Source organism: Antechinus flavipes, chromosome 1 (genome assembly GCF_016432865.1).
Source record: "Antechinus flavipes isolate AdamAnt ecotype Samford, QLD, Australia chromosome 1, AdamAnt_v2, whole genome shotgun sequence".
Lineage (NCBI taxonomy): Eukaryota > Metazoa > Chordata > Mammalia > Dasyuromorphia > Dasyuridae > Antechinus > Antechinus flavipes.
This window is the reverse complement of record NC_067398.1, coordinates 666,386,677-666,412,613: the sequence shown is the minus strand read 5'-3', so window position 1 is coordinate 666,412,613 and position 25,937 is coordinate 666,386,677. Positions and strand designations below refer to the sequence as shown.

At 35.6% G+C, this 25,937-nt stretch overlaps 2 protein-coding genes across 2 annotated transcripts; both read left to right on the top strand.

The window, feature by feature from the left end:
* The first annotated feature begins 7,659 nt into the window (after positions 1-7,659).
* LOC127548315 (olfactory receptor 1361-like) lies at positions 7,660-8,601 on the top strand. The gene has a single exon (XM_051975686.1). It carries the CDS (start codon positions 7,660-7,662, stop codon positions 8,599-8,601), a length of 942 nt encoding a protein of 313 aa, XP_051831646.1.
* Positions 8,602-11,026: 2,425 nt separating this feature from the next.
* On the top strand, positions 11,027-23,863 carry LOC127548309 (olfactory receptor 1361-like). Its single transcript, XM_051975673.1, has 3 exons — positions 11,027-11,095; positions 22,407-22,434; positions 22,926-23,863. Exons 1-3 carry the CDS (start codon positions 11,027-11,029, stop codon positions 23,861-23,863), a joined length of 1,035 nt encoding a protein of 344 aa, XP_051831633.1.
* The last annotated feature ends 2,074 nt before the right edge of the window (positions 23,864-25,937 follow it).

Genomic DNA, 25,937 nt, shown 5'->3' with positions numbered 1-25,937 from the left:
TAACGTAGTTAAGGTCTTTCCTTCCAGCAGAGGAACAAGGATGCTTATCTCTGGTTAATTGAAAGTGTTTCCAGCAAAGTAAACTGAGAAAAACGAAAATTCTTGTTAGAAAATTCCAATTCCCCCCTCCCCCACCAAGAGTGTGGAGAGTAAAGTGACAGAGGGCAAATTGGGGATAGGAAAGGTGGGAAGAAGGCAATTAAGCCTGTTCATTTCCATCTAACAAGGTGCTTAGGGAATCCATTCTTTGAAGCCAGAAGCGAGGGAAGTCCTCCCATCCTCCCACTGAGATCTTCCCACAGGCCCTGATAAAACCTAATCTCTCTTACACTGCAGCTGCCTCTTTCTTGGAAAAATGTGATCATGAAACAGTACTTGGACAGAAAGTTGCTGCTGTAAAGAGTGGATGAGTAAAGGCCAAGGAATTTGATATTTGTGCACAGTGTCTCTGACATTAGCAACAACTTTTCCAGTAAGTGCTGACTCTAGAAAAACTTCAGCCTACATTGGATGTATGGAGGGCATTCATTCATTTGTTCAATATGCATTTATTAAGCACAAACAATGCAGGGGTGCTGTGCTAAACTATGGGGTGATGAAAACAAAATTCCAATTTCCATGATCTGAAACTATTAAGGAAAGCAATATTTACATAAATGTCAAGGCAAAATAAATACAAAAAAAAATTCCGCTGGGAAGAGGAAGGACACTGGAAATGGGAGGGGAGTATTAGAGTAGGCCTTTTGAGAAAGTAGCATTTGAGGTGAACCTTCACATAAGCCAGAGGAAATTCCCTTTCAACATAACTGAACTGAGAATGCTGAAAAAGTAGAAAAAGGCTACATCCCTCTGGTGCATTTCTGCTCCATCATCAAGAGGGAGGTTACTTTATAAGAATGATTATGATGCTGGTGGTCATAATAATAATAATAACAGTAATGATAATGGCTATCATCATCATAGCATTTCTACACCATTGCGTTGTTTATAAAGTGCCTTCCATTCATTAACTCATTTTTTCTACATAAAGAACTTATCTGTGAAAGGAGATAATGTAGGTAATTATGACCATTTCCATAATGAGGAAGCTGAAGCATAGAGAAATTAAATGATTCTCCTAATATAAAAAGTGACTAGTAAATTAATCAATCTAGCTTTCGAAGAAAAGATATTGCTTTCACTTCCAAATAACTTGTCCTCCATAGAAAGTTTTCTTATTACAAAGTAATATAGTTGGAGAAAATAAATGTAGTCTCTGGTTGTATTGGGGCAACTAGGTGGTGTCATAATGCACAGAGTCCTGAGCCTGCCATCAGGAAAACACATCTTCCTGAGCTCGAATTTGAACTCATACACTTACTAGCTGTATGACCCTGAACACAACTTGTTTGCTCCAATGTTCTCATCTGTAAAATGAACTGGAGAGGGAAATGGCAAACCACTCCAGCATCTCTGCCAAGAAAATCTCAAATCACATGAGGTCAAAAAGAGTTAGACGTGTCTGAAAAGACACATTTTCCTAAAATTAAGGAAAAGAGATGATATGCTCAGACCACATATGAACTACTGTGTTTAAGTTTGTATGTCACATTTCAGGATAAACATAAATAAGGTAAGACAGATGGCATAGTGGAAAGAGCTCTGGACCCATAATCAGGAAGACCAGAGTTCAAATTACTAGCTGTTTCAAGACACTTAATAAGTATTCATCAGTCAAGACAATAGTCTGGACACTTAATATCTTTGAGACTCAGTATATTCTGTTAAGAAGTGGGGATAATAATAGCACCTCCCTCCCAAGATTGTTGGATAAAATGAGATGTTATTAAAGTACTTTGCAATCCCAAAGTACTAATTGTGATTATTACTAATAAGTAGATGATTATACAAAGAAGGAAAACCAGGATGATGAGATCCTTGAGTTTTAGTTAAATAAAGATTGATTGAAGAAAGTGATGAGGTTTAACTTGGATAACAATGGCTCAGAGAGACTATGAAAGACTAACAAAAGGAAGTTAGACTTGCTTAATTTTACTCCAGCAGGTAGAACCAGAGAAGCAATGGGTAGAAGTGGCAAAAAGATAAATTGATTCTCAATTTCAATTAAAAAATCAATTAGAATTAATCCAGATTTGAATGGAATGCCTTAGGATCCAGCTTTTAAAACTGTGGTTCACAACCCCATATAGAAACACATAACTGAATGTGAGGATCATGGAATTATGATTGTTATCAGTAAAATTTGTTATCAGTAAATATTTGTTTTGTATACCTATTTTATATACCTACATACCCTACCCAGGTCATGTAAAAATTTTTTTCAAGTGGAAAAAATTGAAGAAGTCCTTCCTTAAGAGGAGTGAGGATTTTAAGCAGAAACTAGATGCCTACTAATTGGGTATACTATAATGAGGGATAACTTGGATGAGATAGACGCTAATTCTAGCCCTGAAATTCTGTGATTTTGTGAAACCAAGACATTGATCCTGTTTAAAAGAATCGATAGCATTCTATACCTCCATTCCAACCATTCTGTGCAGAGAGAAGAGTAATACTTTTAATCATAAATCTCCTTGGAAATAAGATGGATTGTGTTCATTTGGCTTCTGCTAACTTTGACTATCTTAGCTAATCAGTACATCGAGTTCCAAGCTGAGCTCCCTGCCTAGCTCTCACTTCACTTTTGGCTCTGAATTCTGGCTAGTTGCCCTGCTTTCTATACCCCAACTGTTGCTTGTGGTTGTTCTACCTCTGGCAGACCTCTTCCTTGTTCCTATACTCATACAACATGTTCCCTATCCCTATTAGGTTTTGCAAAAGTTATTCACAACTTAAAAGTTCCTTCTGTATGCTGATGATCCAAGGTTTCATATGTGTGATTTGAGGATGTTCCCTGTACCAAAAGGAATCCCATCCCTCTGGTGCTGATCTTTATGAATATCTGAGGCAGGAGCCTATTTCCCAAGGAGAAGGGGAGAACCTTTTGTTTATAAGACTCAGTTCTGAGATAAGGTATCCATTCTTAGACAGACACACATCAAAGAAGGGCTGGAAGAGTGATGACTGTCTTTGAAATCTTAAATTTCATAGGGCTTGCTTGAAAGCATGAGTACCAAAGCCCATCTCCAGTACTCATAAGGACTTAGAAGAGACTTTAGTGGGGGAAAGGGAAGAGTGAATCCATAAACAATAAATAAGGTCCAAGATATCAAAGTACACAGATGTTATCTGACCTATAACTTTCTAATTTGCCTAGTCTTTTCTAAGTTTAGCATAAGAATCAGCTATGGCTGAGCAATAACATTGGCTATTACATGGAGTAACCTATAGTGAATAAATGAATACACATTTATTAAATGTGTTATGATGGTTCTATTATGATTCTAGATGATGGGAAAGCAAATAGAAAACATTAGAAGTTCTTAGCCTTTTTTTGGATCATGGACTTCTCTGGCAGCCTGGCGAAGCCTATGACTCCCTTTGCAGAATAATGTTTTTAAAAAGACAAAATAAATGCATAAAATGATAAATGAAAGCAATTATATTGACATGCAGTTGTTGAAATATTTTTCAAAGTTCATTAGACCCCAGGTTAACAACCAATAGAGAATAGAAAGTCTTTCCCCTTATGGAGTTTAAATTCTAATGAGGGGAAAACATATAAATAGAGGAAGGCAGTTTTGGTTTGCTGAGTCACAAGGATAATGAATTGATCCATAGAATATGTGATTAGTATTCCTTTTTGAGAAGCCATAATCCAAATCATGAGGTTCTAGAAAACAGAGAAGTCAGCAGATGTTATCTATACTGAGGAAGGGAATATGATAAAATATCTGAGGTGGATGATTACATGTGATATAAAGCCTAGTCTGGAGCTGACAATACATTGCATTAGGTGTTTTTGTTTCCATTTCCTCACCAATCAGGATAGTTCAGCCTCAGCTCCAAAGCTCAACGCTTTTAAAACTCCTCCCAGGGTACTGGGAGAAGATGGTCTCTGTAGGATCATACTGGACTGACTGGAAGGTACTACTGGAAGTGGAGATAAGACAGATAGAAACAGAACAAATAACAAAATACCTAAAGTGTGGGGCTAGTTGGGGTCTGAAATTTGTCTCTAAGAAAAGATTGGAAGCATAGGTTTCCCTATTGTTGAAGATTTTGAATAAGAGGGTAATAGGCTTGATTTTTTTTTTTTTACTTTAGTTAAGCTGGGAAGCTACTAAAGACTTTAAGCAGAGGGGTGACAGAGGGGAAGATCAGTCTGTCTCTGTGTAGAATGGGGAGTAGAGTTGAAGAGATCTGCTAGGAAAGTTTTTTGTATTGCTCAAGTGGCAAGATAAACAGAATTATTTTTCTTCTTCTTACTAGGAGACCATTGCAGGCAAGTGGGAATAAGGAATTGCACTAGTAAAGGGTTGGAAAGGTTTAAAGAACTTAGAAGGCATCCAAAAAGCAATGGGTAGAAGTGGCAATAGGGGAAAAGTCCATCACAGAAACCACCCTTAATTCAGATCCAACTTTCCTAATTAAATAACCCTGGGCAAATTACTTAATCTCTGCCTGTCTGAATTTCCTCTAAAATGGAGAAAATAATAACATTGTTTCCAGGGTTGATTTGAGGATCAAATGAGATATTTGTAAATTTTTTTTTATTTTGAAAAACTTAACTACATAAATGCTATTTTTATTATCATCATCGTTGTTTCTAATGTACTTCCTAAATGTGGCAGTCATAACTCAACATAATTTTTCAATGTACCCCTGCCAATTAACTAATCAAGTCCATGACTAAGCATTAATTAAGTAACTAGTTTGTTACTGTATTAAATGTTAATTAAATGGTGTATTTTATTTTATTTAAATAATTATAACTTTTTATTGACAGAACCCATCCCTGGGTAATTTTTTACAACATTATCCCTTGCACTCACTTCTGTTTCGACTTTTCCCCTCCCTCTCTCCATCCCCTTCCCCAGATGGCAAGCAGTCCTATACATGTTAAATATGTCACAGTATATCCTAGATACAATATATGTGTGCAGAACCGAACAATTCTCTTGTTGCACAGGAAGAATTGGATTCAGAAGGTAAAAATAACCTGGGAAGAAAAAAAGTTTGCATTCATTTCCCAGTGTTCTTTCTTTGGATATAGCTGCTTCTGTCCATCATTGATCAATTGGAACTGAATTAGATCTTCTCTTTGTCAAAGAAATCCACTTCCATCAGAATACATCCTCATACAGTATTGTTTTTGAAGTATATAATGATCTCCTGGTTCTGCTCATTTCACTTAGCATCAGTTCATGTAAGTCTCTCCAAGCCTCTCTGTATTCATCTTGCTGGTCATTTCTTCCAGAACAATAATATTCCATAACATTCATATACCACAATTTACCCAGCCATTCTCCAATTGATGCGTATCCATTCATTTTCCAGTTTCTAGCCACTACAAACAGGGCTGCCACAAACATTTTGGCACATACAGGTCCCTTTCCCTTCTTTAGTATCTCTTTGGGGTATAAGCCCAGTAGTAGCACTGCTGGATCCAAGGGTATGCGCAGTTTGATAACTTGGGGGCATAATTCCAGATTGCTCTCCAGAATGGTTGGATTCGTCCACAACTCCACTAACAATGCATCAGTGTTCCAGTTTTCCTGCATCTCCTCCAATATTCATCATTATTTTTTCCTGTCATCTTAGCCAATCTGATAGTGGTATCTCAGAGTTGTCTTAATATGCATTTCTCTGATCAATAGTGATTTGGAACACTCTTTTACATGAGTGGAAATAGTTTCAATTTCATCATCTGAAAATTGTCTGTTCATATCCTTTGAAAATGGTGTATTTTAAATGCTAAATATGCAAACAAACAAACAAAAAGATCCCAAGCCTTAAAGCCTTAAGGAATTCACATTCTAATGGAGAAGACATATAGGAAAAAACTATGAAAAAAACAAGTTATTTGCTCTGTAAATTGAAGATAATCACAGTGGGAAGGGACTAGCAAAATGTTGTGGGGCAGGAAGGGTACCAAGAGAAACCTCACAAGAGGTGAGATTTGGGGTGAGGCTAAGGAAGCCAAGAGGTTTTTGGTGAGGAGAGACAGTATTCTAGCTTTGGGAGACAACCTTTCAAAAGGCAGGGAATCAAAATATAAAGAATCAAGGCAGATGACTGCAAAATTATTGTTTCTTTCATCTTGGAGGTAATCTCTTTCTTAATAGAGTTGTTTTTTTAAAGCTTCAGCAATAACATACTATCGATTTTTTTTGGTCATTTTCAGGCAAACTACTGTTTTTTCCTGATTCTTCTTTATAGCATCTTAAAAAATAAGGCTGTTTATCCCTATTAAATTTCTTTTAATAAACCCAGATATCTTTGTGGACTGATATCATATGTATTAGCCAAATCTCTTAGCTATGTCTTGTGAGAATTTGATGTACATACTAACACTTTCTCATAGGTCAGAAAACTGATGGAATGAGAAAAGTCCAAGTTAATCTTCTAGCAAGAGTAGGCTGATAAATGAATAGCTACTAGATCTATCACAAAAGAATAGCTACTAGATCTATCACAAAAGAATAGCTACTAGATCTATCACAAAAAAGTAATATAGCACACTTTTCAATTTAATATTCATTATTGACATTTTGTTTATTGCTTTAGGTCTAGACAATCAATCAAATAAATGAAATTCTGATTTTTAGTTTCCAAAATTTAACAGTTGATTTTCACCAGCCATCAGAGTTGTCTCCAGGACATTCTCTCAACTCCACGTTCCAAGGACAATAACCAAGAGTCTTGTGAGTAAGGAAGTGGTGCAGATCTGGGCAGTTTAGGTTAATATTGACTCCAGATGGATTGATCTGAGATTCCAGATCCAGAGCTCTATTCATCTAGATGCCTCCCCAAAAGTCATGTACTCATAGATATTCCCTGAGATTCAGGGAATGAAGAGTAAGTACAAAAGGGTTTTTTAACTTTTTGTGATGATTTCCTAAGATGCCAGATAACACCTTACTCATGGTTTTTTATCTCCCTGCTGAAATATTTTATTTATTTTCATCTCCCTGAACTGTTTTAATCATACCAAGAAATGCTTCTGCTGCAAAGTATAGAAATAATTTTTTTGGTTTAAAAAATTTTGCTTGAGTAATTATTAAATAAAAATTTAAAAAAATTTTGCTTGTTTGAACCCTCTGGCTTATGTATGAGTGATCCATTGGATCAGATGTGAAATATCAATCTGGACATCTGCCTTTATCCAAGTCATTGTTAACCAGTACAAGTCCAAGGCCAGATCCCTAGAGATCTTTTTAGTTGATTTTGACACAGTAATTATGAATTTTGGGTCTATCTATTCAAGCAGTTCTGATCAATTTAGCCCTGCTACCATTCAGCCCCCATCATTGTTTGGAGTCCTAAAGTAAGGGGGTATGGAAGAAGAGGATCTTGGGCTTTATTTATCCCAGGGATGTCTCCTCTAGGGTGGTGCAGAAGTGAGTAGACAAGTGTAAGAGAGCCAACATCAAGGAGTCCTTGTGGATTCTAGTCATTCTGAGTGGTTTCAGGTGGGTTTATTGGGGTATACCAAACTCACTTTGAACTCTATGCTTGTGACATATTTTCATTGTATTTTCCTTTCCCTCCTGAGAAATGAGAAATGAAACCAGGGTCTTGGAATTTCTCTTCCTGGGCCTGTCAGAGCATCCCGAGCAGCAGAGATTCTTCTTCAGGTTATTTCTGAGCATGTACCTCATCGGAACACTGGGGAACCTGCTCACCATCCTGGCAATTGGCTTTGATTCACGTCTCCACACTCCCATGTACTTCTTCCTCTCAAACTTATCTTTCCTTGATCTCTGTTTCATCTCCACTACTGTTCCCAAAATGTTGGCAAATTACCTGTTAGGAAGTAATGTCATTTCCTATCAAGGATGCTTGGCTCAAATGTATTTTATTAATGCTTTTGGTGCATCAGATAGCATCCTCCTCTCTGCAATGGCCTATGATCGCTACCTGGCTGTCTGTCACCCTTTACACTATGGTACAGTCATGACCTCACACCTTTGTGCCCTATTGGTGGCTGTGCCTTGGGTTTCTGCTCACCTCATTGCAATGATTCATAGCATATTTATAGACCATCTATCCTTCTGTACAAATAATAAAATCCCTCACTATTTCTGTGACATAAATACCTTGATAAAACTCTCATGTTCTGATACCCACATTAATGAAATGTTAGTTCTTTTTTTAGGGGGGCCTGTAGTTTTAATTCCCTTCATATGCATTGTAGTCTCTTATACTCCTATTGTTTGTGCTGTGTGGAAAGTACCATCAGCTCATGGAAAATGGAAGGCTTTTTCTACCTGTGGGTCCCACCTCTCTGTGGTCACTCTTTTTTATGGAACTGTCATTGGTGTGTATTTCAACCCTACTTCCACTCATACAACTCAAAAAGACATGATAGCGACTGTGATGTATACAGTGGTCACTCCTACATTGAACCCTTTCATCTATAGTCTTCGAAATAATGATTTGAAAGGAGCCCTGGGGAAGCTTCTTGGCTTGAAACATTTTTCCAAGAGACCATTATGATGATTTTTGTCCTGTTCCCAAATAGATGAATATTTCATTGGAGTAAATAAATTAACTAATATATATTCAGGAATAATTGATTAATGTCAACTTGAAGGGAATCCATTAATGTTGTGCTCTGTGTTTAGTGCTGTTGTGTTCAACATTTATATCAATGAATTAAATATAAACATTATGAAGATAAACATGACATGCTTGTCTAATTGGTAGATGATAGAATCTATGAGGAATAATTTGTGTCTTGAATGACAGAAATGGGATAAAAAGATTTCAATAAACTGGAAAAAATGGATCAAAAATGATAATTGGATTAGATTGAATTGAATAGGGAAAAATCTAAAGCTGTACATGTTGATTCAAATTTTCAATAGCATAAATATAGAATAGGGCTGATATTATTAAGAAAACAGATCATATGGAAACAGACCTAGGATTTTAGTGGGTAAAATATGATTTAACAATTATGGAAACAAAGTTTAAAAATTAATTTTATCTTAAATTGCATGAAGAGAGATATAACATATAGAATGAGGAAGATGATAATTTTGGTTTCTCCTATTATGATCACACACTTAATGTATTATTTTGTGTTTTGGCACCAGATTTAAAGAAAGATATGAACATGCCAGAGCATATTCAAAAGAGTTCAAACAGTAGGTAAAGAAAAATAGAAATTAGAAATAATTTCACTAAAAATTAATTTAAGTAACTAGAGATGTGTAATTTGAAAAAAATAAAAAGCTTTGGTGGTGGGTTGAGGGGGGCAGCATGATAGCCCTAAGTGTTTGAAGGGCTGGTGCTTGGGAAAAGATCAGATATTGTTGGAATCCAGAAAGTTAAGGTAAGATCAGTGAATGGCAAGTATAGGACGATAGATTTCTTCTTGGAGAAAAAAACCTTCATAATTCAAGTAATCTAGAAGTGTAGTAGAGAATTTAAGAAGTGACAAACTGGCCATAAATAAAGGTCTTAACTTGAAGATCTTCAACTCCTGATTAACCATTTTTTTAAGTATGCTTTTTGATGGGTTTCTTAATTACAGGTGGGACTACATGATTTCTTAAGTCTTTTACAACTATGAAACAACACAATTCCATGATAGTATTTACAAATTATATGTTCCTTAAATAACAAAGTGAATAAATTAGTTTCTCTCTATATGATCAAACACATCATGGATGTAAAAGGAGCAAGATTTAAAGGAAAAAAAAGGGAGCCTAAGAGAGCTCAAGCAGCTTCCTGGCTTCACTCTGACATTTTGGCGTATCCCTAGAAGTCCAGATCATAACAATAAATTAAGAAAAATAGAAAATCAAAAAAGAACCATCTAAAACATTTTTAGAAAGACAGACCTGAAAATTTTTTATTCTTAAGTATTTCAGACAATAGAAAGATAAGAAGAATGAATAGATATAGCAATCAAAGACAACTATAACAAAAGGCAACAGTAAGACAATGAAGAAATTTCTAGATGTACTCAGAAGAAAAAGGAGAAAACAGAGGTCAAAGAGAATGATGGAGAAACATATCTGAAACATCATAAGCTATACCATACAATATTCTGTTTACAGATATATCAGTGGTTTTCAGAGAAGCTAAATTACAGAATAGTTGGGTACATAAAAGGAAGAGGGAAGGAAGAAAATAAAAAAGAATAGGTGATATAACTTAAACAAATTAAAAGCTAACAATGAAGGGGAAATAATTCCTGTACTCTCAGGAAGAAAAAATTCGATAGCAGAATGAGAGATTAAAAAAAAAAAAAACGTAATAATTGAAAAAGAGGAAAACTAATGGAAAAATTGTTTTAGGAGTGAGCAGGAGTACCACTGATGAATACTATTATGTCAGAAGGGAAAAATCTATAAAGAGTGTAAAGGGGGGGTTAAAATGCATATTATTTGCAAAGATTTACTGTGTAGTGAGATTATATCATCATGTATCAGAAAAAAATAATCAGAGCACCTATTACAAATGGCACCTAAAGAATGAGAAGACATACATCCAAAGAGGCAATGTAACTATAAATGGGGGAAAAAACCTGATTGAGGAGAGTGTAAAAGTCAATAATGGACTGCATAACAAGGACAAAGGAAAATTCCTACAATTGAAATCCTTACTATCACTAGTAGAAATTGTTATTTTAGAGTAAGATACATAGATAAAGAAACAAAGGGGATGATATCCATGTGAATAGCATAAGAACTGTTTAGAAGAAGGATTCCAAAATAGAAGATTTACCTTAAAAACTTAAGTGTCTTAAAGAATAGGTAGAGGAAAGAATGACTACTAGAATTAGACTCATGAGTCAAAGAAGAAAAGTCTGGAATAGAGTACCCTAATAGACAGAGTAGAACATTTTCTAGCTGAAGCTAATTTAGAAAATCATTGGAAGAAGTCCATGACACCAGGGTAGGAGTCCAGCATGCATTCCTGGTGCAGGTTGTATCAACACAGCCCCAACCCCGACCCCATGCCAGGAAAGCAGGAACGGGTATGGGCACCTCTGAATCAGCATCAGTATTGGCAGTCTCTAGATCTCTCAGCCCAGAGATACCAAAGATCACTTGGAATGTCAGCAGAAAAGGTCTCTGGGAACAGGGTGGGAATCCAGTAAGCAAATTCAGCATAGGCTGGGCTAGCATGGCATCTGCCCCAGCCCAAGCCTCAATGCTAGCAAAAAAAGTATTCTGTTGCTTTAGAACACCACATCTTATAGCTACATTGGGGCAGGAACATTCATCATAGTTCCATGGCATAAAAGATATGTGTAGTCAGGTCCCAAGAAGGACCTCTAAAAACAGTTGCACAAAATTTCTGAAGCTTGGGACAGCCTTCATCCTGAAAACAGAGACCTACTTTTAACAAAGAGTTAAAAGCTGAATAATAGGCTAGGAGATGAGCAGGAAACAAAAAAAAAGTTTCTGACCATAGAAAGATACTATGGTGAAAAGAAAGATCAAAACATACATTCAGAAGAAAATAACAGTCAAAGCTCCTATATCCAAACGTTCCAAAAACAAATAAAAATTGGACTCAGGCCATGGAAGAACTTAAATGGGTTTTAAAAATCAAGTAAGAGAAATGGAGGAAAAATTAGGGAAAAAATGAGAATAGTGCAAAAGAAATTACAAAAAGCTAATGAGGAGAATAATGCCTTAAAAAGCAAAATTGGGAAAGGAGGTACAAACTTTCACTGAGAAAAACAACTGGGACAAACAGCCAGAGATAGACTCAGAAAAGACAGAGGACTGGAGGCTGGACTCCCAGACTCAGGGAGACTTCAAGAGCAGAGACCATTGTGGTGGTCCTCCTGCCTCCCCCACAGAAACCAAGACACATTCTGGAGGACCTCCAGAAAGCTGGCCTGGGTCCCAGGCAAGGAAACAGATTGTGAAGGAGACAATAAAGACTTTTAGACTTTAACATTCTGGCTATTCTCGTGGTGATCATTCTGCTGAAACAAAGTCTGGTCCAAAGATCTCCAGAATACCAACCCAAACATTATATTAAGTAACTTGCCCAGGGTCTCAAAGCTAGGAAGTGTTAAGTGTCTCAGGCCAGATTTGAACTCAGTTTTTCCTGACTTCAGGGCTGGTGCTTTATCCACTCTTCCCCCTAGCTGCCCCCCCCCCCCGCATATGTTTTGAAAAATAAAAAGGCTTGAAAAATTAGAATTGAGCACATGGAAACTAATGATTTTATTAAAAATCAAGATACAATAAAGCAAAACCAAAAAAGAGAGGGAAAATAGTTTAAAATGTGAAATATCTCATTGAAAAAAACTGACCTAGAAAATAGATCCAGGAGAGGCAATTTTAAAAATTATTGCTCTGTCTAAAAGTCATGATCAAAAAAAAGAGTCTGGACATCATCTTTCAAGAAATTATCAAGGAAAATTGTCCTGATATTCTATAATCAGGGGTAAAAAAGAAATTGAAAGAATCCACCTATCCTTCTTGAAAGAGATCCCACAATGAAAATGTCCAAGAATATTATCACCAAATTCTGCAACTCCCAGGCCAGGGAAAACATATTGCAAGCTGTAATGACCACGTAGCACCCTGGATACTTTAAAATCAGCAGGAGTGAGGATAAGCAAAAGTCTTTAATCTTTATTATTTGTGGAAGTGAGAGGAGTGAGAGTGGACACAGGAATCTCCTCTTTCTTCTCCCACCTAAAGCCATCTCCCTCATCCTACTCCACCCTCTAAATCCTTCACCCAATCTCTTTATACACCAACAGATCAAGCCTGCACACAGTAGTGAGAGAGCCATTCCTTCTCCAAGCATATGCTAGTAGGCCATCGTCCAATTGGTAATAAGCCTTAAGTGCTTGGACCTTAGTGCATCAACTCCGTTTCAGCCCATTATAGCAAGCATCCAGAAAGAAACAAGTATAGTAGAGCCACAGTCAGGATAACACAAGATTTAGCAAATTCTACATTAAAGGGCCAGTGGACTTGGAGTATGATATTCTGGAGAGCAATAGAACCAGAATTACAACCAAAAATCACCAATAAAACTGAGTATAATCCTTCAGAGGGAAAGGTAGATATTCAATGAAATAGAGGGTTTTCAACATTTGTAATGAAAAAACCAGAACTGACTAGAAAATCTGATTTTCAAAAAGACTCAGGAGAAGCATAAGGGGGTAATCAGGAAAGTGATATAATAAAGGACTTAGTAAGGTTTATCTGTGTGCATTTCCATATGGGAGAATGATATTTGTAACTCATTAGAACTTTCTCATTATGGCAGTTTGAAGGACTGCATATAGAGAAAGGGCACAGATGTGAATTGAATGTGAAGGGATAATAGCTAAAAAGGTGAAGAAATTAAGGGGTGAGAGAGGAATGTACTGGGAGAAAGGAAAAGGGAGAAGTGGAATGGGATAAATTATATGCTATAAAAAAGACTAGACAAAGCTTTTGCAGTAAAGAAGAAGAAGGAGAAGATAGGGGAATGAGTGAACCTTATTCTCATCAGAATTGGATTAAAGAAGAAATAACATACTCTTAATGTGAGTATAGAAATATATCTTACCTTGCAGGAAAATATAAGGGGAATGGGATACAGGAAGAGGCAAGGGTGATAGAGAGCATAGTGGGAAAGGGAATAAAAATACTTTTGAGGATAGATACAGTGAAAAGAAAGAGAGAGAAAATAGAATAAATGGGGAAAATGCCATTAGCAATAGTAATTGTAAAAGGAACGTTAAAGCAAATTTCTTTGATAAGGCTTTATTTCTCAAACATGGAAGGAACTGAGTCAAATGTATACAAAATAAGAGCTGTGCTTCAACTGACAAATGATCAAAAGATATGATCTATAAATTAATGCATAGTCTTTGACCTAACAATACTACTACTTGGCATAAATACCAAAAGAGATTTTTAAAAAGGAAAAGGACCTGTATGTACAAAAATATTAGTAGTTCCTTTCTTTTCAGGACAAAAAATTGGAAATTGAAGGGATACCCATCAATTAGGGAATGATTAAATAAATTGTTGTATATGATTGTCATGGAATATTATTGTTCTGTGGGAAATGATGAGCAGGATTCTCTCAGAAAAAAACCTGAAAAGTCCTTCACGAACTCAAGTAAAGTGAAATGTAATATATCCAAAAGAATAGCACTATTCTGGCATGACCATCTGTAAATTACTGTTATTCTCAGTAGTACAATGATCCATGTCTATTCTGAAGGATTTATGATGAAAAATCCTATCCATGCCCGGAGAAAGATTCGATTATGGCTGAATTAGAGATTGAAGCAAATTCTGTGTGTGTGTGTGTGTGTGTGTCTTTGTCTGCCTCTGTCTCTCTGTGTCGGTATCTGTGTCTTCTTCTTGAGGACTTTTTAGGGGGAGATATATGTTCCTTTCATGACTCTTATGAAAATTTTTTGCATAATTTCATGTTCTCTTTCTTAATGTGGGGTGGAGGTGGAAGTAAGGGAGAGAACTTGGAGCTCTATATTTTTCTTAAGGGATTTTTTAGAGTGGGAGATCTGTTTTCTTTCACAACATGACTTCTATTAAAATGTTTTACATAACTTCACATATGGTTTCTTAATGGGACTGAGAATAGGGATAAGGGAGAGAATCTGAAACTCAAAAGTTTTTAAAAAAACAAATGTAAAAAAATTGTTTTAAATGTAAATGGGGAAAATATTAAATAAATAAATTGAAAAACTAAACATCTTAAAAAGCTGGAGGAATAGAGTATTAATGGCTGAGCCACACCAATATAACAAAAATAGGAATACTACCAAAGTTAATTTATATTTTAATGCTATAATAATCAAATTATCAAAGAGATATTTTATAGAACTTGATAAAATAATAACAAGATTCATTTGAAAGAATTAAAGATCTAGGATGTCAAGGAAAAAATTTAAAGATATATGGATGAAGGGACAATAGCACTATTAGGCATCAGACTGTCATAAAGTAGTAGTCATCAAAATAATTTGATATTGATTAGAATAAACTAATGAAATAGACTAGAAAATGGATAATCAGAAACAATAGAATTCAATAGCCAAATATTTAGTAAAATAGAACATACATATTACCTTGGAAAAACAAAAACAAACATGAAAGCAACCTGAAACTGCTGGGAAAACTGCAAAGTACTCTGTGAGACTTAGAACAACATTTCATTCTTTCATATTCCACAATACATTGCCAATAGGCTGTTATTGTTCAGTCATTTCAGTCACATTTGATTCTTTGTGACCCCGTTTAGAGTTTTCTTCACAAAGATACTGGCATGGTCTGCCATTTTCTTCTCATTTTACAGATGAAGAAACTGAAGCAAACAAGGTTAGATGACTCCTCCAGGACCACACAGTTAATAGGTGTCAGGCTGAACTTGAATTCAGGTTGTCCTGACATGCTTGGTGCTCTATCCATTGTGCCATCTAGCTGCTCTTCTAAATGGGTACACAGTCTTTCTATTAAAGATCATAACATAAAAACTGCAAAAAATTGGAAGAGAAATAGATCATAAACTTCTCACAGACAGGAGCAGAAAATGTATTCTTGACCAAACTAGGCATAGAGACAATTGTACACATAAAATAGATGACTTTGATTATATGAAACTGAAAAAAAAATTTGCATACCCAAAATTAATGCATATAGGCTATAAAGGGAAGGAATGATGGGGAGAGAAGTTGTATCAAACTTTTCTGATAAGAGTTTGGTATAATATATAAATCAATAGTTACTGCTCAAAAGATAGGGATCAAAGGATATAAAAAAGTGGTTCTCAAAAAAAATGAGACCAACTCAATGCTCCAATAAACAAAAGAAATGCAAACCAAAGCAACTCTCATCTTTTACCCCAGCCTTTGCAAGTTGCAAATGTTGCAAAGATAACAATGATTAGTGGTGAAGGTATTGTGGGAAAATAGATTAGTGCATTGTTGGTGGAGCTGCCAATCAATACAATCTTTTGAAAGAACACTTTAGAATTACTCAAATAAATTGACTAAAATGTTTTTTACTTTCTGGCTTGAGATTCAGTTTCTGAGATTAAATTACATGGAAGATATTAAGAAAAAACCTCCACATATCAAAATATTCACAGGAGCCCTTTTAATTATAGTAAAGATTTGGAAACAAAGTAGGTGCCCATCAATTGGAGAATGGCTAAACAAATTGTGGTACATAGATATAATAAAATATAATGATTCTGTAAGAAAGGATGAATGTGATGAATACAGAGAACCAAGGAAAGACCCTATGAACTGATGCAGACTAAAGTAAACAGAGTCAGGAAGACAATATACTCAGTGGCTACAAAAATAAAAACAGAGAGCAAACACACACAAACAAAAGTGAATACTGAAAAATTATAAAAACTAGCATGTCTCAAAAGAAAACATGAGAAAATCCTGCTTTTTATTTCTTTTCAGGGGTAAGAAGTCCATGGGAAAGTGTAAGATTGCACATATTTTCAAACTTTTTGATGTATCAATCAATTATGCTAATTGTTCTCCTCTTTTTCCTTTCCTTATTTTTGAAAACACTATTTGTTATATGAGATATGCCTTGGATGGAGAAGAACACTAGGAGAAATTATTTTGATGTAAAAATTTGAGATGTCCATTAATTGGAAAATGGCTAAACAAGTAGTTGTACATGAATGAGATGGGATACTGTTGTGTTATAATGATGAGCAGGATGGTTTCAGAAAAAGCTGGAAAGAGTTATATGAACTGATGGTACGTGAAATGAGCAGAACTAGGAATACAGTGTACACAGCAACAGCAAAATTGTGTGATGACCTACTGTGAATAATTTAGCTATTCTCAGTAATACAGGCAATTCTGAAGGACTTGTGATGTAAAGTGATAACCATCTCTAGGGCAAAAAAACAGGTGGAGATTGAATACAAATCACAGATACTTTTTCTCTACTTTCTTTATTTTTTGGATTTTTTTCCTCTGCATTTTCTTTCACTGATTTATATGATTTAATTTTCTCAATGGTAAGAAAGACAATTTGGATCACAAAATCTGAAAAAAAATGTTTAAATTATTTTTACATGTAAAAATAAATAAAAACTTAAAATCTAAAAATAATTAATGCTTATTGAATTTCATTGAATTGGCCCAGAAATATATTAAAGGCTGAACAGGCCTAATGGACTAGAAGTTTCTTATGTCCTTCCTCTATAGTCTCAAACATACGCTTCAGACCAGACAATGAAGAGGAGCTTGTTCATCCAAGACATAGTCACCAACCAATTGTGTACCCTAAGTATTTGTCGTAGATCCTCTTCTTTTATCCCTCTAAACTTTCTTCCTTGAAAATCTCATGAACTTCCATGGACCCAATAAAGTCTTTAGGCAGATGGTTCCTAAATCTAATACTCCATCCTAACCTCTCTCCTTAGCTCCAGTCTCAGATCACCAGCTCCTTCTTAGTTATCTCAACCTGGAGGATCTATTGGCATTTCAAATACAACATGTACAAAACAAAACTCATCTTTCTTCCCAAACTTTGACCTCTTCTCAACTCTCCAATTATTTTTAAGGGTTCCATAGGATTCCTAGTCACCTAGTCTTGAAAGCTAGATTTTACTCCTGACCCTTTTCCCACAATCATTCTTTATATCCAATCTTTTGTCAGGTCCTGTTGGTTTTTTCTTGGCATTTATTCTTTCCTCTCCATTCACATGGTGTGGTTCAGGCTTTCACAATCTCACACAAGGATTCAGTCTTCTAATTGATCTCTTAGCCTCAAGTCATTCCCTGTAATGGGCTGAGGCTCTAGTTGATGCACTGAGGTCCCAAGCACGTGAGGCTAAATAGTAATTGGACCATACTCCATTAATATATATGGTTGGAGAAAGAATGGCCCCCACCCACTCTTTGCGCAAGTCCTGATGTGTTGTATAGGAAATGACGATTTTGGTGGGTGGAGGCAAGGGGGCAGTGAGGAAAGTGGAAAGAGAGACTGCTGGCTGGCTTCTTGACCCAGCTGCTCATATTGCTATCATGACCTCCCTTCACCTCTGATCCCCTTTCACCTCCGATTCCCCTTCACCTTCAATCCTTCTTCACTTCCACTAAGAATAAAGATTGATGATTTCCCCCTAACCTGAATTCCTGACCGGCTGATTTTAAAATATGCGGTCATCACAGTTCCCCATTCCAAGTCCATCCTCCATTCTGATGCCCAAATTAAATTAAAGCACAAGAAAGATCATATTAGCACTCTACTTAGTAAAATACAGTGACTTGATTAAATCTCCCGAATTAAATATAAAATCTTATGTTTGGATTTTAAATTCCTTCATAACTTTGTCCATTCAACCTTTCCCATATTCTTTTTTAAAAATTTTAATTTTAATTTATGTAATAAAACAAGCATTCCCATAATATAGTTCAATAAAACCAATTGTAAATGAAACAACAAATCTACTATGCACAACTTTTTATTCCTTCCAAATATTTAATAAAACTATCTTGAAAATTTCTTCTTTTGCTTTTATTCCCTCCCTCCCCCACAAGATGGTTATTGTGATGATTGTGCTAGCACCCCAGACACTCCAGAATCAGCCGGAGTCAGGATAAGCAAAAGTCCTTAGTCTGTATTCTTGGTCTTTAGATGCAGGTTGAACAGGATGGAAGCAGAATCTCTGCGATTGTCTTCTCCCTCATCTATGGCCAAAGTGACTCTGGCTAGTCTTACTCCATTCCCTAGTCCCTCCTACAATCCTCTGTATACACCAATCATTGAGCCAGCACAGGATAGTGGGAAGGACCATTTTCCAAGCATATGCCCATAGAGTATTGCCCAATCAGTAATTACCCCTAAGTGCTTGAACCAATCTTAGTGCAATGACTCAAGAGTTTCAGTCCTCTACATCTCCCACTTTCTTTTGTTTTAGAACACAGGTGATCATGCCCTCCCTGACTTCTCAGGAAAGGAGGTGAAAATACTGAAAAGGAGATGATCACTCCTCCCCCTTACTTCTCAGGAAGGGAAGTGGAACACTAAAAAGGAAATTATCATGCCCTCCTTGACACCTCAGGAAGGGAGATGAAAAGCACCAAAGGGAAGTGGGGATTGCTAGCGGGTTTCTGGTTGAAGGGTCTTATTAGAAACACAAACTCATCAGCATGGGAGTTATTACACAAGCATATAGGAATAACTCACAGGCTATTAGTGATGACTCTCCCCTCAACCAGTGCAGGCTCAATGTGGTGCAACAAACATGAATGGTATATGCAAGCAGTGATATAACAAACAATATAAATCAATTTGGTATTATAAGAGATTTCCAGAAGTCCTAGAAGGAGAGTGTGTAAATAACAGTCACATATACTCCTTCTTCAGAAGCCAAGAAATAGTCCAAAACCAATCTATTGTCCATTGCTGCATGGGTCAGGGAATCCAAGTTTTTGAAGTCTTGCAACAGTCTTTTTATGGGTTAGGGAATCCAATGATTCTAGCAGATTTTGAAGTCCTGCAACAGTCTTATCATTTCTCAGAAAATCCAATGATTCCTGAGGGTTTTGAAGTCCTACAACAATCTTATCGTGTCTCAGAGAACCCTCTACAGGTCACCATTATCACAAATAGGATTTATCAGTTTTTTCTCTGTATATAGATAGCATCTTTCTTTATATATCATTTAGAGTTAATTTGGGTATTTATAATAGATAATATAAGTTATTTGCTCAAAGTTGTTTTTAAAGCAACATTACTGTTACTATAATACATTGTCCTGGTTCTGTCCATTTTGCTTTTCATTATTTCATTTATCCTTCCATGTTTTTCTAAAATCATTGAGCTTATAGTACAGAAGAATACCATCACAATGATATACTATAACTTAATTTAACCATTCCCCAACTGAAAGGCATCCCTGAAATTTTCAGTTTTTTGTCACCACAAAGATAATGTGTCTGCAATTTAAAAGATTTGAGTAAAATCTGGCCTCAGATATTTAACTAGCTGTGTGATCTTGGGCAACTTAATTATTTTCTATTTGTCTCAGTTTTCTAAACTATGAAATGTGGAAAGTAATAGTGCCCACTGCCAAGATTCTTGTGAAAATCAAAAGAGATAATACTTGTGAAGTATTTAACATATTTGCTGACACACAAAAGTTAATATACAAATGTTACCTATTACTTTATTATTATCACCATTGATGCTACAACTGCTGCTGCTGCTTCTGCTGCTACTATTACTACTACTACTACCATTACTACTGATTGTTTTGTTGATTGTTATTTTTCATTTTCGAAGAAGACCAAAATGACCTGACTTTGTTGGACACAAGGTACAGTGTATGCAACTGGGACTGATAAGATCAATACAAGCTCAAAAATTTCTACCACAGATCAGGTACAAATAGTCCACATAAACATTGGACATGGAAGGTAAAAATGGTAAAATGGCATGGATGATGGCTTTTGTATTTGATGGAAATTGTATTTAAGTGAAGTAGAGTTATTAGAAGCTGTCAACCTCACTATCACTTCCAGAGTCCAAAATCCAATGACAAGATAAAGTCAAAGTGATTGGTGATGTGGGGATGACCTTGGCAGCTCTTAGTCTAATTAAGGTCCTATTTCACCTATATCAGCCACTTTCATAGCCACTGGAACAAATTTTTCTCATCTTCTCATACCACTGGGGAAAGTCTTTGCTTGCTTAAGGTAAACATCATTCTAACTCACCCTTTGAATACCCTCAACCTGGTTTAGCCCATCTGTTGAAATCGTTTACAGAGTGTAACTACTATGTATGCTACAGCTTCTTGGAGTCACAGGTCAGAATTGGGCAAAACAGTTGGACACCAAAGGTGAAAACAGCCCTGAAAAGGATTTGACAGCCCTCACCCAGAGGAACTAATCTTTCCTGAACATACTGGACACTCATACTACTATGATGATTATGAAGATGACTGATGTTCTTGGATGAATACCAAGTAAGTAAATAAGTTATCTTATGTGCCACTTCTTGAATTCATCTGGACCAGAACATGTGATCAGATATCTTTTAGGTACCTGGTACATATTAAGCCTCTAACAAATACAGGTTGATTAATTGCTTATTAGAGTTGAGCCATTATATTGTCTGGCAAATGTCCTTCTCGCAGAAGATAAAAGAAATTCTTGTCTTTTGGTTAGTTGAAAGTGTTTCCAATAGAGCAAACTTCCAACAACTAAAATCCTTGTAACAAAATTCTTTCCTCAAGAGTATTAAGTGCAAAGTCATGGAGGGAGTTTAGGAGAAGGAAAATTGGAAGGGCAATTAACTTTGTTTCCATTTAACAAGGTGCTCAGGGAATCCATACTTAGAAACCCAAACCCTGGGAAGTCCTTCTGATTTCCTGCTGTGTTTTTTTCCACAGGCCTTGATAAATCCAAATCTATCCAGACCTTCGGCTGCCTTTTCTTTGGAAAAAATGTGAGTTATGGACCATATCTAAGCCAGGCATTTGGAGTGGGGGGAGAAGAATCGATAAGTGAAGGGCAAGGAGCATGGAATTTGGTCATAATGTCCAGCACCAGCAACAATTTTTTTCCAATAAGTGCTTCCCCTAGGGAAACTTCATCTAATATCAGGGCATTCATTTATTTATTTGGTCAACTTGCATTTGTTAAATACCTACTACATGTGGGAATAAAGTGCTATCTCAGGTTTCAGGAATGCAAAGTCAAAAATCTTACTCTCTTTGGTCTTATACTCTTTCAGAAAAAGTTGTGGGTACACAACTCAATGAATATACAATATGTACAAAGTACAACAACCCTGCAAGGTAGGTGCTATTATTATCCCTATTTTTCATTTGAGGAAACTGAGATGAAGTGACTTAACAAAGGGTGATACAGCTAGTAGTGGCTGAGGCTGAATTTGATCTGAGGTCCTCCTGACTTTAGTCCCAATGTCCTGTGCACTGTAATGCCATACAGCCATTAAATTCTAAAAATTACCCAAGTCTTTCAGACATGTCATATGAGAATTTGATGTCATTTCTGTGGTTATTGACCAGCAAATTATTGGAAATGGAGAGAGTAACCCCTTACACTATCAAAATACTAGTCAGGATTTATTTGAGTAAGAAAATTACAGTGCAAATTTGGAGCAGTTTGTACTTACTTTATCACCTTGTGGGTTGATCTGGCACTAATGGCAAGAAGAATAGAAAGTATTTTAAAGAATTTTGGTGAAAAGTTCCTGAAACCCCAGGGATTCTTTTTGACTACTGCCATTTATCTTCCTACTGAAAACTTTTGTTTTTCCTTGTCTTTCTGAATTACATTTCAGCCATGCGGAGAAATGCTTCCAATGGAAGGTATGGCGATATGTTATTAGTAAAAGAACTGCTTTTTTAACCCTTTGACCTTGAGGAATGTATTGTAAGTACTAAATAACTTGGTCATCCACCTTTATTCAAATTATTAATGTTGAACAATACAGATCCAAACCCAAATCTTTAGAAACCTTAGTTGATTTTGTTTCATTAATTACTACTTCTTGACTTCAGCCATTCAACTACCTAATTCTGTTATGATATAGGCCCTATCCCTGTGTATGTTAAGGATGAGAGAGTGATTGTTGAAGAAGAATAATGTCCACTGGACCTTGTGGGCTGGTGTGGTGGATTGGTTGGTAAGCGGAAGAGAGCCAATAAACAAGAGCCCTTGCAGGGCTCTGGCTATTCTGGGGGTGATTTGGGGTATGCATATTGGGGAATATTCAACAAATAATCCAAATAAGTTCTATGTTTTTTATATATTCTCAATATATTTACTTTTTCTTCCTGTCTGTCTCAAGAAATCATAGAAATGGGGAATCAAACATGGGTTTTGGATTTTCTCCTTTTGGGTCTCTCTGATCAACCAGAGCAGCAACAATTTATCTTCAGGTTTTTTCTGGGCATATATTTCATTGGGACACTAGGGAACCTCCTTACCATTCTGGCAATTTATTTTGATCCCCATCTCTATACCCCTATGTACATCTTCCTCTCCAACCTATCTTTCCTTGATTTTTGTTTTACCTCTACCACAGTTCCCAAGATGCTGATAAATTACATGTTAGGAAGTAATGCCATCTCCTATACAGGATGTCTGACTCAAATGTATTTCTATATTGCCTTTGGTGCTTCAGACAGCCTCCTCCTTTCTGCAATGGCCTATGACCGCTACCTGGCTATCTGTCACCCTTTACATTATGGCACAGTCATGACTTCATATCTTTGTATCCTACTGGTGACTGTGTCTTGGGTTTTTGCTCACCTCATTTCAATGGTACACACCATAATGATGACTCAACTATCTTTCTGTATAAATAATAAAATTCCTCACTTCTTCTGTGACATAAATGCCTTGATAAAACTCTCATGTTCTGATGCTCATGTCAATGAAATGTTGGTTCTTCTTTTGGGGGGACCAGTAATTTTAATTTCTTTCATATGCATTGTGGTCTCTTACACTCCTATTGTCTTCATTGTGTGGAAGGTCCCATCAGTTCATGGGAAATGGAAAGTCTTTTCTACTTGTGGTTCCCACCTGTCTGTGGTGTCTCTATTTTATGGTACCATCATTGGTGTGTATTTCAACCCCTCCTCCACTCATACAACTCAAAAAGACATGATAGCAACTGTGATGTATACAGTAGTCACCCCTACACTAAATCCTTTCATCTATAGCTTAAGGAACAATGAGTTGAAAGGAGCCCTAAGGAAGTTTCTTAGGTTGCAATGTTTCTCCAAGGGATGATTATATTGCCATTTGCCTTATTCCTAAAGAGTTATATAATCTACTGTGATTCAATGGATTGGTGTCAACATGGTTGGAGGCCTATAGTGCTGTGTCAAAGGACTTTGTCATTGGTGCTATTCTATTCAATATTTATTTTCATGAAGCATTTTGAAGATCATGCTTGTGAGTTTTGTGGATGATATGAATCTGAAAGAAATAGTTCAAGCTTTTAAAAAACAGAATTGGAATGCAAATGTATTTCAGTAAGTTGTAACAATGGATTGAATCTAATAGAATAAGCATAATTTAATTGAATTTAATAAAGGATAAGTACTACATTTTGGTTCGTAATTTTAATGGCACATACATACTACTACATAGAAATGTAGTACTACATAGAAATGAGGTTGCTAGAGAGCAGCTAACATACAAATAGATCTGGTATTTTAGTGACACGTAATTTATTCCTAAATTTTGATAAAATATAAAAATGAAAATCTAATATAATCTTAAGTTTAGTGAAAAGAAGTATAGAGTCTAGAATAATCATTATCATTTTGCTTTCTTCTATTACAATATTTTAGTTCATTGGTTTCTATTCTGGCACCACATTTAAGAAAAGGTATTCACAAGTCAGAACATACTCATAGGAAGATAGCCAGAAAGATTAGAAAGCTACAACTTAGAAATTATCTCATATAAAGATTAGTTGAATAGACTGAGATAATTATCTTAGAAAATGGAAGATATTAGGTGTGAGGGATATTGATGACAAACTGATAATCCTGAAATATTTGAAGGATTTCTATGTGGAAAAATGGCTAAACATTTTGTTTTAAATTAAAAAGTTGAGCTAGGATCAATGAAGGACAATTACAGGCATGCAGATTTCATCTGAAAAGGTGTTTCATGAGAATTATCTAAATGTGGAATGAAAGAGTTAAGAAATGTAAAATGCCCATCATTGAAAAGCTGCAAAAGAGCTTCTGAATAATCACTTGGTAGGATGCTGTAGGTGAGATTCTTATGTAAACAGTAGAGTAGGTGATTTCTGATGTCCTTGCTATCTTTGAGACAATAAGATCTATGAGTTAACATTTTAAAATAATATTGAATTTATAACATAAGGTAAATAAGTTATTTATATTCTAAGTCATAAATGTGATTATATTAAGGAGCAAGATATAAAAGAAAAGAAAAAGAATTGGGTTGCATATCTTTTTGGCATTTCATTTACTATTTTCAATTATAACTTAATTCTGATCTTTTATGTTATCTTAATAAAAAAAAACCTTTAGAAATTCTTTATGTTGTGACTGATTTGTGTCTTCCTATGAACTTGCTATAGAAATTGGCATCTTAGGTATCAGCAGACTTTAACATTTTAAAGGACTTGATTAGGATCCTATCTGTCTCCTGAATTGTCCTGCCTATTTAGTTACACTTATAATCAAAGTCTAAAAATCCTTCCATATTCAATCCTTTTGTGCCTCAAATAGTGGGAAAATATTTCTTTAACTATTAATCCACAACTACCCAAGAACTCTCTTTTAAATTTCTATCTTGTTCCAGGCCAAAATTGAATGATAAGTATACAGATTAAAATGAATTAGTCCTTTTTTCCCTCCAAATTTGTTTTATTTAAAAAAACAGAAGAAGAAAAAAGGAAGAAAAAAAAAACAGAAAAGGAATACAAAACAGAATGAAGCAAAACAAAAGAACATTATCATGTGCCCAGCAGAACTTCTGGGAGTATACAAGATATATAACAACAAATGCCAGTTCAAGAAATCATAAATATATATGCATATACGTATGTATTATATATATAATATGTATATATATACATATATATAAGTACAAGAAATAATATTTATGAGCATCTTTCTTTTTTTACCTTGTAAATTGTTCTTTTGTTCTCTGCTGTGCACATTTTTTGTGCTATTCTTTTTCCCCCTTTCATCCCTCCCACTACCCCCAACCAGGCTATAATTAAGAAAAGACATACTAATATACACATATATAGATATGTACATATACATACATACACACACACCTAAAGCCACACATAGTCACAGATATCTTTCTTATT